This window comes from Thrips palmi, unplaced genomic scaffold, assembly GCF_012932325.1.
Source record: "Thrips palmi isolate BJ-2018 unplaced genomic scaffold, TpBJ-2018v1 HiC_scaffold_6, whole genome shotgun sequence".
NCBI lineage: Eukaryota > Metazoa > Arthropoda > Insecta > Thysanoptera > Thripidae > Thrips > Thrips palmi.
Window position 1 is genome coordinate 4,413,608 of NW_023144633.1, and position 16,182 is coordinate 4,429,789.

At 61.9% G+C, this 16,182-nt stretch overlaps 1 protein-coding gene across 2 annotated transcripts in view; it reads right to left on the minus strand.

Moving 5' to 3' along the window:
• The window catches only part of LOC117652060, a 74,928-nt gene that overhangs the window by 686 nt on the left and 58,060 nt on the right, over positions 1 to 16,182 (minus strand). The window contains exons 5-14 of one of the 2 annotated variants that reach the window (XM_034396697.1): positions 3,963 to 4,198; positions 3,440 to 3,774; positions 2,104 to 2,310; positions 1,912 to 2,029; positions 1,663 to 1,836; positions 1,227 to 1,574; positions 924 to 1,106; positions 743 to 840; positions 307 to 517; positions 67 to 213 (exon numbers count right to left, since the gene is read on the minus strand). In XM_034396697.1, coding sequence (XP_034252588.1) covers positions 127 to 213; positions 307 to 517; positions 743 to 840; positions 924 to 1,106; positions 1,227 to 1,574; positions 1,663 to 1,836; positions 1,912 to 2,029; positions 2,104 to 2,310; positions 3,440 to 3,774; positions 3,963 to 4,198 — 1,997 coding nt within the window. In that variant the 3' untranslated portion in view covers positions 67 to 126. Of the gene's footprint in view, positions 1 to 66; positions 214 to 306; positions 518 to 742; positions 841 to 923; positions 1,107 to 1,226; positions 1,575 to 1,662; positions 1,840 to 1,911; positions 2,030 to 2,103; positions 2,311 to 3,439; positions 3,775 to 3,962; positions 4,199 to 16,182 lie in introns of both variants that reach the window. The other variant, XM_034396696.1, reaches the window with a different exon arrangement.

Here is a 16,182-nt window from a genome sequence, read left to right on the forward strand (position 1 = left end):
TGAATGAAGTTTGTCAAATGCTACCCACAGAAACAATAATCCAAACTTGTAAGAACTAATACTTACAGATTGGGATGGTTGCCACCTTATTAAATTCTATATATTACAACAATATAACACACACATTCAATGCTCGATGTGTTGCTGGATGCGGTTTTCCCATTCGGCTATCAGAGCATTCTTTTTCCTAATACCACTGTTTTTCTGCAAATTCTGGAAACAGAGCATCAGTAAGAAAAAATGTAAGAGATGTCATTACCTCTGAACAGAACGAGTTGGTTTAGTGAGGAAATGCAGTCCACTCACCTTTTCATTGAAGGAATCAACACCATTCAAGTGGGCCTCCTCATCCAGCAAATTGGGATTAGATAGGGCGGATCGCAATGCCGCCATAGCAGGTAGTTTGTCAATGACTGGAGAGCTGTCATTCAGGGTTGTGGAGTCTGGACTGTCCACGTCGTCCAGCAGGGACAGCAGATTGGGTTGTGAGCGGGCGAACGTCCTCGCTCTCTGAAGCCTAAACAAAATCAATAGGTTTAGTAAGAACCAAGAAGGAAAAAGCGAAATGAAGGTGCGATGTTTTCAAAAGTAGTCCAAAAAAACATTCAAATCACAACCAGTCGCAGAGGGAAGGCCCCCGACGCTACTCCGGCGATACTCCGTGCTCACGCGCCGGTCTCTCGCGCGTGGAGTAGCGACGGTGCCGTCCCCGTTCCGACCGACAGTGTCGTTCGTTTCGCACCTCAGTTCCTCCTCCCGCCGCCGCATCTCCTTCAGCTCCTCCTGGATCTTGTCCTCGGCGGAGGTGTAGCCGCGTCGCACGGGGGCGGGCGCCGGCTCCTGTGGGCAACGCGCAGGTTAAAGCAAGCGAACCTCGGGCACGCCAAGTCCGTCGTGACGGCGGCAGCCGGCGCTGCACTCACCTCGCGCTCGTAGGACTCGCTGTCCACGACCGCCGTCAGCTTGGCCGTGACGGCGGGGGACAGCGGCACGGTGTGCGCGGTGTGCGCGGCGGCGCTGGGGCTGTACAGGGTCTGGGGCAGCACAGGCGGGTGCGAGGCGCTACCCGGCCCGGACGAGCCGCTCACCAAGCCGGCGGGGCTCATCTGCAAGGGGAGAGCGTGCGTCGAGTCAGCGGGGCGGTCGGTCTGTACCAAAACAAGTCCTCCTCGCCGAGCGCCCGGCGGGTAGGCATTGCGCGCACGGCCGCTCGGCGGGGTGCCTACCTTGCCCCTGGACGCGAGGAAGCGCTGCATCAGGCCCTTCTGGCTGGGGTTGGGCGCGAAGCGGCGCCCGGCCGGCGTGAGCGACGACACCACACTGGAAAGGGTGACCGGCGAGGGCGCGGCCGACACGGAGCGGCCCAGGGCGGCGCGCGGCGTCTGCGCGGCCGGCGAGGTGGGCGTCGACGTGGCCACCGTGCCCAGGCGGCGCAGCGGCGGCCGCGCCTGCGACTGCGGCTGCGGCGCGGGGGGCGTCGTCGGCTCGCTGCTCAGCACCGAGAGGTGCGACGTCGACACGGCCTTCTTCAGCTGCTTGAAGGGGAACTCGGACGACGTGAAGCGCTGGCCGCCCTGCAACGCCAAACGGAAAAGGGTTAGAATTCCCAACAGTCAACTGGCGAAAGATTGCCCCCGTCGGTTGTCCCGGCTTTTCGTGTACCTCCTTGCTGGCGTGGCGCAGTTCCTGCTCCCGCTCGTTGGCGCGCGAGATCTCCTGCTGGATGCGGTTCGTGGCATTCCGCACCGACTCCCTGCTCTCCGCCGCCTCCACCTTGTTGTTGCTGCTGCTGCTGTTGTTGACCGCGCCGGCATTTCCGTTGACGACGGGGTGCTCCTGCTGGAAACAAATCATCATTGCAGACCGCTCATGCTGTCTATTCCTTCCGATTGGTGGCGGAGTGCCCCTCACCGTCCCGTTGGCCGCGGGGGCGTTGACGCTGAGGCGCAGGGCCTTCTCGCGAGCCAGCTCGGCCTCCCGCTCGCGCGACAGCCGAATCTCCCGCTCGATCGGAGTCTCGCTGCTGGGCCTGCAAAAAAACGTAATTAAAACCCAGCGAAAAAACAACAACAACATCAAGCAACGCCAAGGGAAGGTGCTTGCCTGATGTACGTCGGCGTGTCCTGGTCCTCCGGCTCGGCGAGGGGCTTGACCGTGACGCGGCGCCGGCCGTTGAAGCCCGACGACCCGGAGCCCGACCCGGAGCCCGACCCGGAGCCCGACGAGTGGCCCGAGCTGGTCGAGTCCATGGACTGCGTGCGCTGGTGGTGGTGGTGCGGCAGCGCCCCCACCTCGGGGCTCATCACGCGGCTGCAACATCAGGCTGGGTTTAGCACTCGCGACAGGATTAGCGAAAGAGAGTCCCGATGGCCTTGCGATCGTGACAGGATCTGCGCACAGCCAAAATACGGAAAATAAGGCGTTAGGCCATTGCCTGCTCGCGGAGCACCCTTGAGTTTCACTACAAACAGTACCATCTCGTTTTTCATGGTCACGGCACTCGAATCCACGCATTAGTACACTACTGGCACACGTCCGTCATCGTCGGGCAGTGCTTATGCTTATCTAAGGCGTCGCAACGTTACCAAACAGCCGACCATGGCCTGACACATGACGCATCCTTCACCTCAAACCCCTGGCGCCTGAAAGGTAGGCAGAAAGTCGCACTTTGAGACTGTAAGTAGGCAACTTTTGCGACATCCCCTCCCCGAAACAGTCCCTGGATCCGCCCTCGAAAACCTCGGCCTCCCGTTCGGGGACAAGGCGTGGTGTTACCCAAGGTCCTGGTCGTCGACGGTCGTCCCGGCGGCGTTGTTGTCGGCGTCCACCGTGTCCGCTGTCAAGTCAGTGTCCGCGTCTTCGGCGGGGGTCACGTTGCCGCCAGTGGCGCTGTCCGTGCTGTCGGCGCGCTCGGCGGCCGCCTTCCCGACGACGACGTCCAGGGCGCCGTCAGCGAGCAGAGCGCCGGCGTCGGGGGCCTCGGCGAGGACATCGGTGACGGGGGACGGCGACATGGTGGCGACTTTGGGGTGGCCGTCAGCGAACCAGTCGAGCACACCGACGAAGACTGGTGGGTGGTCCGGGTGGTCCGCGGGGCGCACTGGCCAGCTGGCAACGGCCGCGCCCCGCACCCTTCCCCGCGCGCACTAATCTAGCAGGACGCGTCCGCGACACTGCGAGCGCGGCCCCGCCGCCCGGCCGAGTGCGAGCGAGACAGAGAGAGGCGCCAGAGGACGCCATGCAGAGTGCGGTCCTCTGCAGGGATTATCGGCGATACTAACGAGATAACGGTATTGATTACGTGTCCGCGAACTGGCCGCCTCGCCGCGTCAGCAGGCCGCTTCGAAAACCGAATCGCACCGGCCGTGCCAAACGCCGCAGAGCACCGCGCGGACGGCGCTTCTCTCCAGTGTAGCGGCCCTCCCTCCAGTGTACCCACCTGTTGCTTCCGTCGATGCTGTGTTCCTTCTCCTCGCTGCCGTACTCGGAAAAGTTGCCCTCGTCCGTGGTGGACGTGGGGATGCTGACGAAGCCGTCGTCGCGCAGGAGGTCCAGGGCGGCCTCGCGCTCGCGGGCCAGCTGCTCCTCCCGCTCACGCTGGAGGCGGATGTCTCGCTCCACCACGCTCTCCCGCTCCAGCGCGTGCTCCAGGGCGTGCTCCGCCTCCAGGCCGTGCTCCAGGCGGCGGCACGCCTTGGCCACCGTCTCCACCACCTTGGGCCCGCCCGTCACGCCGTCAGCGTCCGCGGCCTCGGCCGGCTCGGGCGGCGACACCTGCGGAAGCACACTCACGTCAGACCAACATATTTCCAACATTTATTCGAAAACGTTCATTTATATAAAAATGCACCGGAGGAACTTAGACGCCTTCTCAAGCGCAAGACCGGTGGAGGCGGCTGAAACCGCGTCTATGATTTTGGCCGCCTCCCCCGGTCTTCTGGCCCACTGTGCAGTGTGCTTACCGTGGAGCGCGCGTCGAAGTACTCCTGCTCGGACACTTCGCTGCCGGCCTGCTCCAGCGACGGCATGTCGCGGCCCTGGCCCACCACGACGGCGACCTGCGGGGCCTGCTGGGGGCTGGCGGGGCCGGAGGGGGGCGCCGTCGGCGACCCCGGGGCAGCGGCCGCCATCATGAGCTGCTCCCAGTAGTTCTTGGTCTTCTGCTTGTTGAGCAGGATCGAGTCGTAGACCACCTCGCCTGCGGGGGCACAAAAAGCACACACTTAGTCGCGATGCGCTGGTTTTTGTTTTTCCACTGCCGGCGCGAGATCTGCGGCGCGGCGCTGCCGAGCGAGAGTACCGTATTCGTGTACTTGTTGGTGTGGCGGTCGGTGGCGGCGTGACCACACCGGACTCGGCGCGCCAGCCGAAGGATTATTCCGTCGCTCTGTCTCTCTCGCACTCACGGGGCGTCACGTAGGGTACGCAGGGGTGCGAGGGAGACGGAGCGACGGAACGATCTTTCGGAAAGCGGGCGGCAGGCAGAGTACGTCGGGCGCTGCGGTGCGGCGGGAATGGTCTTGGCCGGCAAGGCCTGGGCTTGGCCAGACCGCAGCGCCGCAGCGAATAGAGATGTAGAGTTGCCACTTTTCCAGACGCACAGCGCGGACACCGCGGCGCCGATCCGACCCAATCACCGCGCCGCACCCAGACGCCGGTCTGGGACGCCCCACGCGTGCGAGAGAGACAGACCGACGGAGACAAACAAGCCGGCCAAGGGATCGGCGCTCAGTCAAAACCTTTCCCTTTAGCACGACACATGCTAATTTGGCACAAAAAAGTGAAACGCACCAAGTGGGCGGCGGGGGGCGTGCCGCGGCTCGCCACGGATTAACATAAAGCGACGTTCGAGGTGCGCGTCGGACACGATGAAATCGGCGGCGAAGGGCTGGCCGGGCTGGCCGTCGGCCGTGCAGTGGAGTGGACCGATATTATCGGGATCCTCTCCGGCCGAGTCCGAAAGCAAGAGTGAATGGGCCACACAAGGGCCGCGGAGGAAGGCGCAAGGGAGAGAAAGGTAAAGGAGAGGGCGGAGAGGAAGCGATTGGAAAAGCATTGCAGGGTTGGAAAGGAGCATGGCAAAAGGGACCGGAAGGGCAGCAGGGGGCATCGGAGGGGAAGGACCAAGAACGGACAGGAAAGAAGAGAAAGACGCAAGGAAAGGAAGAGGAAGGTGCGTGGGGCCCACTGTAAGGGCGTTGCGTTTCACACGTGCGTCTCGATGGACTGCCCGTCGAACGCAGCGGCCTCGCAAGGCGCTGCCATTGCCGCTGCACTGCACAGCCCCACCTGCAGACTGCAACCGGCCTTCGGACTTCATTTTCGCTGCACAAAATCAAGGCCCATTTTCAGGCCGGCCCGTCAGACTGTCGGACCCCTTACTTTTCCCTCGGTGTAAACGCAGCGCAGCCAAGGGCCGCCCAGGGCCCTGGCAGCCCTGGCCTGCCCCTGCCCGCCACAGCGTCCGGCACTTTCCCCGCCCCGCCCCACCCCGAGTCCGTCCAGGGGCCGAGACGCCGCGGAAACCGGATCACCATCAGGCCGACGGCCGGCCGGGACGCCGGGACGCCTCATGCAAAGCGCTGCAGCCAGGCAGCAGCTGCCAAATAGCGCCCCTGTCTCTCTCGCACACCCACGGGGCACGCCTCGAGTGCGAGAGAGACAGACAGAGCCCTCTCGCTGCAGCGGGGCCTGCTATCGGATCACCAGCACCGCGGGGCGCCGTCTGGAACGCGTCCACGGCGCTGCGAGTACGCCAAGGGAGGAAAGCAGAGAGAGAGAGAGAGAGAAATTAGCCACAATTCTCCACGACCTTGTCACCACTCCAGGACAAGTCCCGTCGCCAGGGCTCAGTCCTCCCTCCGACCGGCGCCAAGTTCAGCCTCTCGCTCTCCACCGCGGCGCCAGCGAGCTCGTTCGGCTCTGTCTCTCTCGCACCCACTCGCGACGCTCCACGAGTGCGAGAGAGAGGGACAGTCTGCAGACTGCTTCCAGGACGCTGCTCCATGGAGCCTCCAGGCGGGCTCGGCCGAGCTCACCTCGCAGTGCGGCTGCCATGGCCGCGGCGCCGCCCCGATGCCCTAGAGTCCCGGACTAGACGGCGCGGTCGACGGCGGCCGTTTGACGGCGATGACGGCCTGCACGGCCAGCAACGCTGCAGCCCGCTTATCGCACTCTATCGTCGCCAAATCGCTATCACGCCGCTAATGGTGCATCACCGTATGAACGCACACTGCCAGCGAGCAGGAAGAGTGACTCACGGACAGACTTTGTCGCTGAGGTCGACTCTGTTGGATAGACCAGTGGTTCTCAACCTTAGGGTCGCGACCCCAAGTGGGGTCGCGAAAAAATTTTAAGGGGTCGCGGCGAGGTAGCTGGGGTCGTGTTTTGGGCCGATTTTAAGCAGCCACTGCGTCTGATCCGAGGCGGGCATTTTGCTCCCTCAACCGGCAATTGGTCTTTGAACCTTCCTTTAGCATGCCTTTGTTACGGAGTGTGATTATCAGTCTTAGTTTGGGAGCAGTATTGTCTCAAAGTTTACCAAAACGGTCAGAAATGTCTTTGAAAAATCGTGTTTTGGGCCTATTTTAAGCAGCCACTGCGTCTGACCCGAGGCGGTATTTCGTCCTCCTTCAACGGGCAATTGGTCTTTGGACCTTCTTTTAGCATGCCTTTGTTACGGAGTGTGATTATCAGTCTTAGTTTGGGAGCAGTATTGTCTCAAAGTTGGCCGAAACGCTCAGAAATGTCTTTGAAAAATCGGTTGGGCCTATTTTGGTCCACTTTGAGAGCAATATTTGCCTCCTTCAAGGGAACTTTGGGTTTTTTTGCCTTGCGGATAATCGCATTTTCGTACCAAAATAGGCCACGCTAAAAGGAAGGTCCAATAGAACAATTGCCCGTTGAGGGAGCAAAATGCCCGCCTCGGATCGACGCAGTGGCTGCTTAAAATCGACCCAAAACATGATTTTTTAAGACATTTCTGAGCGTTTTGGCCAACTTTGAGACAATACTGCTCCCAAACTAAGACTGATAATCGCACTCCGTAACAGAGGCATGCTAAAGGAAGGTCCAAAGACCAATTGCCCGTTGAGGGAGCAAAATGCCCGCCTCGGATCAGACGCAGTGGCATGCTAAAGGAGGGGTCCCGTGGGGTCGCAAAACTTTTCCTGGGGGTCGCGGAAATTTTTGGCTACAAATTTGGGGTCGCGAGCCGAGAAAGGTTGAGAACCGCTGGGATAGACTGAATTCGACAGCCGGCATCGGATTTTCGATTGCAGCTATTGATTTCAGTCTATCGAACAGAGTCGATTACCACAACAAAGATTTTTTTTCTTCTTTTTTTTCGTGCCCGCCACACCTCGTCCGCGGTATGACGACGGGCTTGCCCAAACTGGCGGCAACCTTTCAGCCTCAAAGGTCAGGCCGTCACACTGTCAGACCGCACGGGACGCGGAAGCTGCAACCGGCCGCACCCCGCCGAGGGGGCCGAGGGGGCCGCTCCAAAAGGGGCACCCAATCGCCCATCGGCCGGGGGCGCGTCCGAGTCTCTCTCTCTCTCTCTCTCTCTCTCTCTCTCTCTCGCTCTCTGCCCCCGCGCGTGGGAGTGACAAGGACAGCGTTACCGAACGCGCACCCCGCCGCATCGGGTCACTCGCGTGCCAGATAGAGTGAGGGCGTGGCCCCGTGGTGGGCCCCGTGCGCGGCGAGCCCCAAAGCCCTTCACTAATTCACTCCAAAGGGCCGATCCCCTCCCAGATACAGCCCCAGACCCCGCGGGGGGCCTGCCCTGCCCTGCCCGGGGGCCGACCGGGGGCCCCGACGCCTCCAAGCCCTCCACTGCACTAATCGACAGGCCGGCCGGCCGCGCCTAAATCACGGCGGGCAACTTGGAGGTGGCGGTGGCTCCTCGAAATGAATATGAATGGCTTCCCCGGCCGGACTCGTGAATGGAGCGGAACGACCGAAAGAAGGGACGACTTTGATGCAGGCGGAGATCAGACAAACGGTCAATCAATGCAAAATAGTGAGAAAAACTAGACCACAGTGTAAAAAAAACAACAAAAACACGCGCACTCGGCTAGAGGGCGTGCTATGAGAAACCGTTCATCAATGCAATAGAGAAGATTATAATGTTGTAAAAAATACACGCATCGCCAGAATGCTCTTTTAAAAAATAGATGCCCACGTTTAAATTATCTTTTTAATTGGGCCTTTTGCGATTCGCAGGTTGGCAGGCGGCATCCCCTTTTCCCGCGGCGCCGCAAAACGACACACATTGCGATTCAGCGACATTTGGCGGCGCGGCGAATGGAAAGCGCGATTAATATTCAGATTCATGTCCAGTGCGAACGGCAGTCGGAATTTGCATGTTAAGTGCCGCGAGCCGCGAGAGGAAAAAAATAAAATCTAGAGAGCCGCGGCACCTGCCCTGCCGCCTCCGCGCCTGCATCGCCTGCGTGCACACTCTAAAAGCCTTGCAGTGGAGATTCTCCATGTTATGGCGGTGCAGCTGGGTTTGAAAATTTGCAAAAAAAATAAAAAAAAAAAAATCGTTGTACCTTAAAGATTATTTTTGGTCCAGTCACAAAATGACCAGTCAAGACCTCCCTCTTTAAAGGTTCTCCGCGGGACGGACAGCCCGCGCACTTTTCCTCGTCATGTTTCTTTCCCCGAACTTGAACTTTACGCGCCAAAACGCCGAAAGGCCGAAACGCGCGCACACGTGTTGCCGACGACGAACTCCGACCTTTCTCCCTTGCGTCGGGTGCGCGCCGTTTTGCACGGCCGTTGCAGCGGAGAGAGAGAGGGGGGAGGAAAGCCCGGACCGTAGCCCCAAGAACACGCCAAAAGCAGCCAGCGGCACGGACTCCGCGGAGGGACGAGAGGGGGAGGGGAGAGAAAGGCCCCGGCGTGGCGAAACACCCAAAGCAGCCGCGGCACGGACACCGCGGAACACAGGGCGGTAACTGCGGGTCGTCTGTCTCTCTCGCACTCGCGGGCCGCCCCGTCGGGGTGCGAGAGAGACAGCCGGCCCGCAGTTACGCGGTCCTTCCCGCGCAATCAGCCCCAGCACGCTCCACGCGCGTGCGGCGGCGACCGCGGCAGGGACAGGCAGCGACGCACCCGCATCATCGAAACGCACAATCAGCACTCGCGGTTTCCAACGGCAATCAGACGGAAGGCGGACAGACAGACAGACAGGACACACATACAGAAAGACTGGCAAACAGACAGACAGACCGAATGATGGTAAACGAGCACCACCGCAATAAATCCGGGAGCACACACTTTGTCAGTCACTCTGTCGCCGGAGCTTCCTTGATGGCGCCATGCCCGGCCATGCCACGCCCGAATCCCCGAATCCCGACCAAAAGAGTTTCTCCTCCCCTGCGTCGTGACTAATATCGTGACCCAAAACGCGCCGCGCCAAGCCACGCCAAGCCACGCCGCGGCCCGCGCGGCGCATCCGCGCAGGCAGAGAGCCTTCCTGCCAAGCCAGGCGGACTCCAGGGCACTCTTCCAGCAAGGCAGACTCCAGGGCACTCTTCCAGCAAGGCAGACTCCAGGGCACTCTTCCAGCAAGGCAGACTCCAGGACACTCTTCCAGCAAGGCAGACTCCAGGGCACTCTTCCAGCAAGGCAGACTCTGCAGCCGGCACTCTTCCAGCAAGGCAGACCCAGGCACTCTTCCAGCAAGGCAGACTCCAGGGCACTCTTCCAGCAAGGCAGACTCCAGGGCACTCTTCCAGCAAGGCAGACTCCAGGACACTCTTCCAGCAAGGCAGACTCCAGGGCACTCTTCCAGCAAGGCAGACTCCAGGGCACTCTTCCAGCAAGGCAGACTCCAGGGCACTCTTCCAGCAAGGCAGACTCCAGGACACTCTTCCAGCAAGGCAGACTCCAGGGCACTCTTCCAGCAAGGCAGACTCCAGGGCACTCTTCCAGGCCATCTGAGAGAGAAGACTTCTGCGGACCGTTTCCAGCCAGGCTCCAGGCGGCCTTCCAGTTTCCAGCAGTGTGTTCCAGGGCGGTTCTGACGGCCGCTTCCGCTGCTGCTGCACTGACGAGACCGAATTTGTCTCTCTAATCGTCGCGCGGTGCGACGCGGCGCGGCAGGTCCCGTTGTTCGCCTGCCTGCCTCTCCGCGAGCAGGAAGGCGCGTTGGCCGGCGTCAATCCGGAGGCAGAGCACAAGCGCCAAGGGCGCACGGCGCGCACGTTCCCGGCGGATCATAAAGAAAAGAAAAAGAAAAAAAGTGGCCATTTTACGGTGTACGGCGAGCACACGCGAGTGTCGCGCCACCGGCCGCGTGCAGTGTAGTGTCTCACGTGTCCTGCGCAGGACAACGACACGGCTCCAATAAAACGCCAAGCGCCAAATGCAAAGCAGCGAAGCAGAGCGCAATTTACGACAACAACAACAACATGAGGTTATGGATCGGACGCGGGTTCGAATCCCGGCCAAGTGTCGCGGGGTTTTGAATCCTTTCACTTTTTTTTTCTCCGAGCGTTTTGCCCTTTTCCGCGAAGCGGATTATCGGCGAGCCACGCGAATATTTGAAAAAGCGCGCGCAGTGGCGCACACAATGGATGTGGCAACCCGCGTGCAGCCGGGCAGGCCGGCCAGGCGCACAAAGGCTTCGTCAACGCCAAACGCAACGGCCGCGGACCAGGCTCTGTCTCTGTCGCACTCACGGGGCGCCCCGTATATCGGTGCGAGAGAGAGAGACAGCCTGCTGGGGCCACGGCCAACCTATGGCCCGATTCGGCGCCCGGCCTGGGCAGCCCGGAGCGGCGAGGCACGCTGTGGTTTCAGGCTAATTGACGGTCTGTGTCTGTGTCCGTGTGAGTGTGTGTATTCACCCGTGTGTGTGGCACTATCTGGATCACGCCTGTGAGAAAGTAGTGTCGCACCAGTACTGAAGCCATCCGCGACCTCCTGCAGCCCCAAAAATACAACAAAGTTCCGCAGCATGACGTTCATTCCGAGCATTTGTTTACTTCTTTTCTGGAGGCAAAGTAGAGCGAGGCTGACGAGGAGGCGCTCCCCGTCCGCGGGGAGACAGACAGGTCGCCGACATTGCTAATTTGCGCGGCATCGCTGCCTCCGGACAGAGGCTCCTCCCGGGGTCCGCCGCGGTCCGCGCCTTGGCAGTGTGCCTCCGCGACTCTCTGACCTCACGGCCTCCAGGGCGGCCGAGAGGGAGGGACCTTGGCCCGCGGGAACGCAGTGCCACGCAGTGCCACGCAGTGCGAGAAAACTGGACCGCTTTTCAACACAATGTCTGGTTGGCTCTGGCCGGTCCACTCCACTGCAAGCCGCACGCCGCCCACTCCAGGCCGTCTGCGTGGACGTGGCCGACGTGGACATGCTGGCCAGCGGGCTGCTCTCTCTCTCTCTCTCTCTCTCTCCTCTCTCTCTCTCTCTCTCTCTCTCTCTCGCCCCTTGAGTGCGAGAGAGACGCACCTACCCCACTCGGAGTCGCCCTGCCGGCCTCACGCGGCGCGCGGCTTGCTCTGCAGCGGCGGCCCCGCGTCCCCCGCGAGGCCGAGTAGTGACAGAACACTGACGCGGCCGTGTCGAGCACCGCGGCCGCCTCGGAAGGGCCTCACTCTCTCACTCCCACACGGGCCTCGGAAGGGCCGGTCTGTCTCACTCCCACACGGGCAGCGCGGACACGTGTACGACCGCTGTCACGCTTTTGTGTGCAAGCGGTGCAAGCGGTGCAAGGAGGCGGGCGAATTCCATTCTACTTTCGACCTCGCGCGCCTCGCCGCCACCATGGCCAACACGGCACGCAGGGCACGCCGCGCCATTGGTCGTTCGCACGATCACGGATCACGGCAGTGACGCGACACCGGCACAGTGGCGGACCGCCTCCACCGCTCTTCTGGCCCACTGTGCACTGCAGCCGCACCTGGATGGTCGGGGCGCCTCCATCGGCAGCCCGATGAACTAATTCGCTTTTAATCGGCCGGCACCCATCGCGTGCAATTCCATCGGGCGATCTCCCCCCCCCTCCCCCTCCCCGACACTGGAGCGGAGTTCCGGCCGAGCCATGCCGTCCGCCCGTCGTCTCTGTCTCTTCCGCCCGGAGGCCGACGAGAGCGACAGAGAGGCCGACAGAGGCCGGGCTCCGGCGAGCCGCGAAGACGCGCCGGCAGCGTGAGGCTTCACAAAGGAACCTGAGCGGGACGGGGGGGGGGGGGGGGGGGGCGTGGGAGGAGGGGGCGTCCACGAGGTGCTGCTCGGGCCGTGCCGCTGCACTGCCATGCCGAGCTCCTAGAGATGGCAATCCCGGGCGACACTCGCGCCGCAACGGGGTAACGACCGCCAAGTGCACGTGCTTCTCAGTCGCTCTGTCTCACTCCCACGCACGGGGCGAGCCTTACGGGTGCGACAGAGACAGGGCGACATCGCCATAATCGTTGTTCGCGACACTGTTCAGTGAGTCACATCGCTCACCTGACGAGCGGAGCGTCCCCGCGTCGCAGTCCTGCTCCATCGTGACGCCGGTGTCACGCACGGCGGCGCCACACGTCACAAACACGTCACAGGCACTCATCGCACGCACTGGGGGCGTCACACGGCGCGTCACACCGCGCGGAGTGACATGGCGGGTCGCGCAGCTGGACGCGGCTAACGCGGCGGCCAGGGCGGCGCGAACGCGAGGGCCGAGCGCGGTGCGGGGCCTCTGGGCCGCGCGCACGGACTGACTCACTTCCCCGACGGCGGCGCGGCGCAGCGGGGCGTGGCGGGGCGCGGCGCGGCCAGACGCACCCAGGTGCTCCGGCACAGGTGGGGCCGGCGGGGCGGGGCGGGGCGGGGTGGGGCGGGGTGGGGCGGGGCGTCCCTCATCAGTCCAGCGGCCTGGAGCGGCCTGGAGGAGCGGCCCACCCGGCACGTCCAAAGCCCTCCACAAAAAGGCGAGCGCACGACGACGACCGAGGAGGCCCCTTCCACGTTGTGTCCTTAGGGGGAGGGGGATTTAACCGCCCTGTGTGTGTGTGTGTGTGTGTGTGTGTGACATCTCACTCGGTCCATTCATTCAGCGGCGGGCAGCCCGTGCAGGCACTGCCAGGCAGGACGGAAGTAATCCAGTGATAAAGGCTGAAGCGCACGCACCGCGACCAGCACACACACACACACACGACAATCAAATTAACGAAATAACCGCGACCTCGCATCCAAACCGACGCGCGCCCTTTCCACACTGTCGCAGTCGGCGACAGTGTGGAAAGGGCGCCAATAACAACATCCTATTTGTTTCCGTGCGTAGGCGGCGCGGCTGGGTCGGTGCGCGCGGTGCGGCGCCCAAAGGCTTCCGAAGACTGACAAAACCCGCGGGGGGGGGGGGGGGGGAGGAAGTGGCGGCGGCGTGTGGTCAATGACTGCTGCTGCAAAGACACGCACCTCGCCGAAAACAACGACAAAAGCAACGAAAAGTGTGTTGCGCCGGTGGTGTTTGAACCCGCGGACGTGGCCGCCGACAACAACGGCACGAGCAGCGACGGCTTGACCGTGATCATCGGCTGTTGCCAACCTCGCCGTGCCTCGCCTCGTGCTCCGCCCCACGCGCTCCCATTAGGGTTGACCTAACCTAGCCTAGGCGGCACGAGGGAGAGGAAGGACGGGCTGCTCAAGCGGTGCAAGGCAGTGTAAGGCGGCAAGGCTCCCCACTGCGATGCTGCGCGGTCGTCCGCGGACGAGCGTCCCCGGCGGCCCCCCGAGCACGACGAACGCGTAATGTCGAAGAAAGGTCCCGTCGCTCTGATGCACCGTGCGCCGTCTCGTCGCCCTTGTCGCGGCTTGCAGTGGCGTGGCAGAGACGCGGGAAAGCAAAAGCACGTATCAAAAATTAGAAATGTCTCGCGGCCCCGGCGGGGTTTGAACCCGCAACCGAGGGGGAAGCACAAAGCGCCGACGGGGCCGCCACAATCCGATAAGAGACAGAGAGCCGCCTAAAACGGATCACGTGGCTTACGCGAGGGCCCTGGGGGGAGGCACCTGGGGGGAGGCAACAGGCACCCAGGCCTCCACTCCGCAGCCTGCTCTGGATAAGGCGTCGAGCCGAGCCCGCTTCGCGCTTCGCCATGGGCGCGCGCCTCGCCACTTTGCACCGCTCAGATTCCCACCCAAGTTAATGCCGCAATTACAGTGCCGTCTCGCGTCGTCGTTAGGGGGCTCGGCATGTAGGGCGCGCCGGGGCACGACCGGCAGGGTCGCCGACGACGCCGTGGAGAGGGCCCTCCCGCCGCACAGTGGGCCAGGGTGGCGACCAAAATCCCGGACGCGTTTCGAGCTCCAGAGTCGCTAAATGGGACTCGAACCGAACGTGTGACCCCACCAATGGATTCCTCGCTCGGAGAGCAATCCATTGGTGGGGTAACACGTTCGGTTCGAGTCCCATTTAGCGACTCTGCAGCTCAAAACGCGTCTTTGGTCGCCTCCAGCGGTCTTCTGGCCCGGAGATTTGACAGTGTGCGCGCGATTTGCCTGCCAGACACGTGTTGTCCGGCCGTCGAAGGCCCTGCATGCATCGCGTCGGCCGAGCATGCTCCCACACTGATAAAGGCGTCCCGAGGGAGAAAGTGACTCACGCCTCATAGCGCGGCCTAAAGGCCTAGAGGCCGCCAGGGTCCCGAAGGATGCGCCGACATTCTCTAGATTGTCATCGAAACGCGGCCCGCCCGCGCATGCGTGCGAGTTGGGCGCGCATCCGAGCGGAAAATTTCCCGCGCATTTTCGCATTTCGCCGCCCACACTACAAGTCGCGGTGAATTGAGCGAGAAACGGAGCATCGCGAAACGGCGGCCGGCCAGGCTGGGTCCGAACGGTGGCTAGTTTCATCGCTCTGTCTCTCTCGCGGCTGCACGGAGGGCCCCGCGAGTGCGAGAGAGAAAGCGACGCGCGTCGGGAATCAGCGTGCAGTGCCCGAGGAGAAGGCAACCCGCGTAACTGTCCAAGGCTCCCTTAATAAGTTAAGTGCGTCGCGACGGTCGTACAGGAAGCAGCAGCCTCGGTGCGCCTGCACTGCAAGGCATGCCCGCCCAAACACAAACACATCAAAGGGAAAACACGTTTGCTCGGGGCAAACGGGGCTACCCCAATATTGGACTCGCGCGCGACACTTAAGTCCGTGTTTGCCCCATTACAAGGACCACCGCGGCGGCGGTCCAGGACCGTCCGGGACTTGGAGGACGCCACAGTGGGCAGGAAGACCGGTGGAGGCGGTCAAAATCCGGTCTTCTGGTCCACTGTTGACGCGGTGTAAATGTCCAGGCTGCGTTCGAGGTATCGAACGAGCGTCTCGGAGCGCGGTCACGACGACGTCAGCCGCCGGGCGGAGCGTCGTTCGCGTCGCTCCGTCTCCCTCGCAACCCAACGGGGCGCCCCATGAGTGCGACAGAGACAGAGCGACGGGCCCAAATTGGCCGCAAAGCCACGCAACTGGCCGCACGGCCGCCGCACTGCAAGGCAAGCTCCACGCGTTCCGACACCAGCTGCGGCACGCCTGCACGGCACGCCTGCACGGCACGGCCTGCACGCCCCCGGGCCGGCCACGTCACTGTGGCCACGCCACTGCCGGCACGACCCGTGGACCCCGGCAAGCTCATGAACGGGCCGACGGCAAACAGCGTCCACTTCCAGTGTAGGAGGCGAGGAAATGTCGAGTGGCCAGAAGGCGACCCTTTCAGGCCGCCCTCGACCGGACAAGTCACAAGGAAAAGCCATCCACCGTGAAAAAAAAAAAGACTAAAAATTTGATAGATTCATAATCCAAAGCTACCCCTGATTCACTTTACCAGTGGGCTCTCCGGAGACGCTCCCCAAAGCTGCCCGGGTCCAAAGAAACTCACCTGCAACACACAGACAAAAGCAAAGTCAGCAAAACCAGGATTTTCAATTTTAAAATTTCGATGGGAAACTGAAAATTTTTAAGAGGAAATTCTTTAGAAAAGCTGCGTCTATTTTATCCTTGAGCACGAAGGGAAATAGCTCACTCCTTCGAATTATGAGAAATTTGTTCGTGAGACGCTTGGAGTGCGCTCACTCCGCCCCCGACCGCAGTTGCACCCATTTCCAGCCAATTCTTCATCGTGTCAACAGCGAGATTGAGGTGCCAGTTTGCGATTCCGATCTCTAGAGACCCATTGCGACATTGTGGCTGCGGGTGCA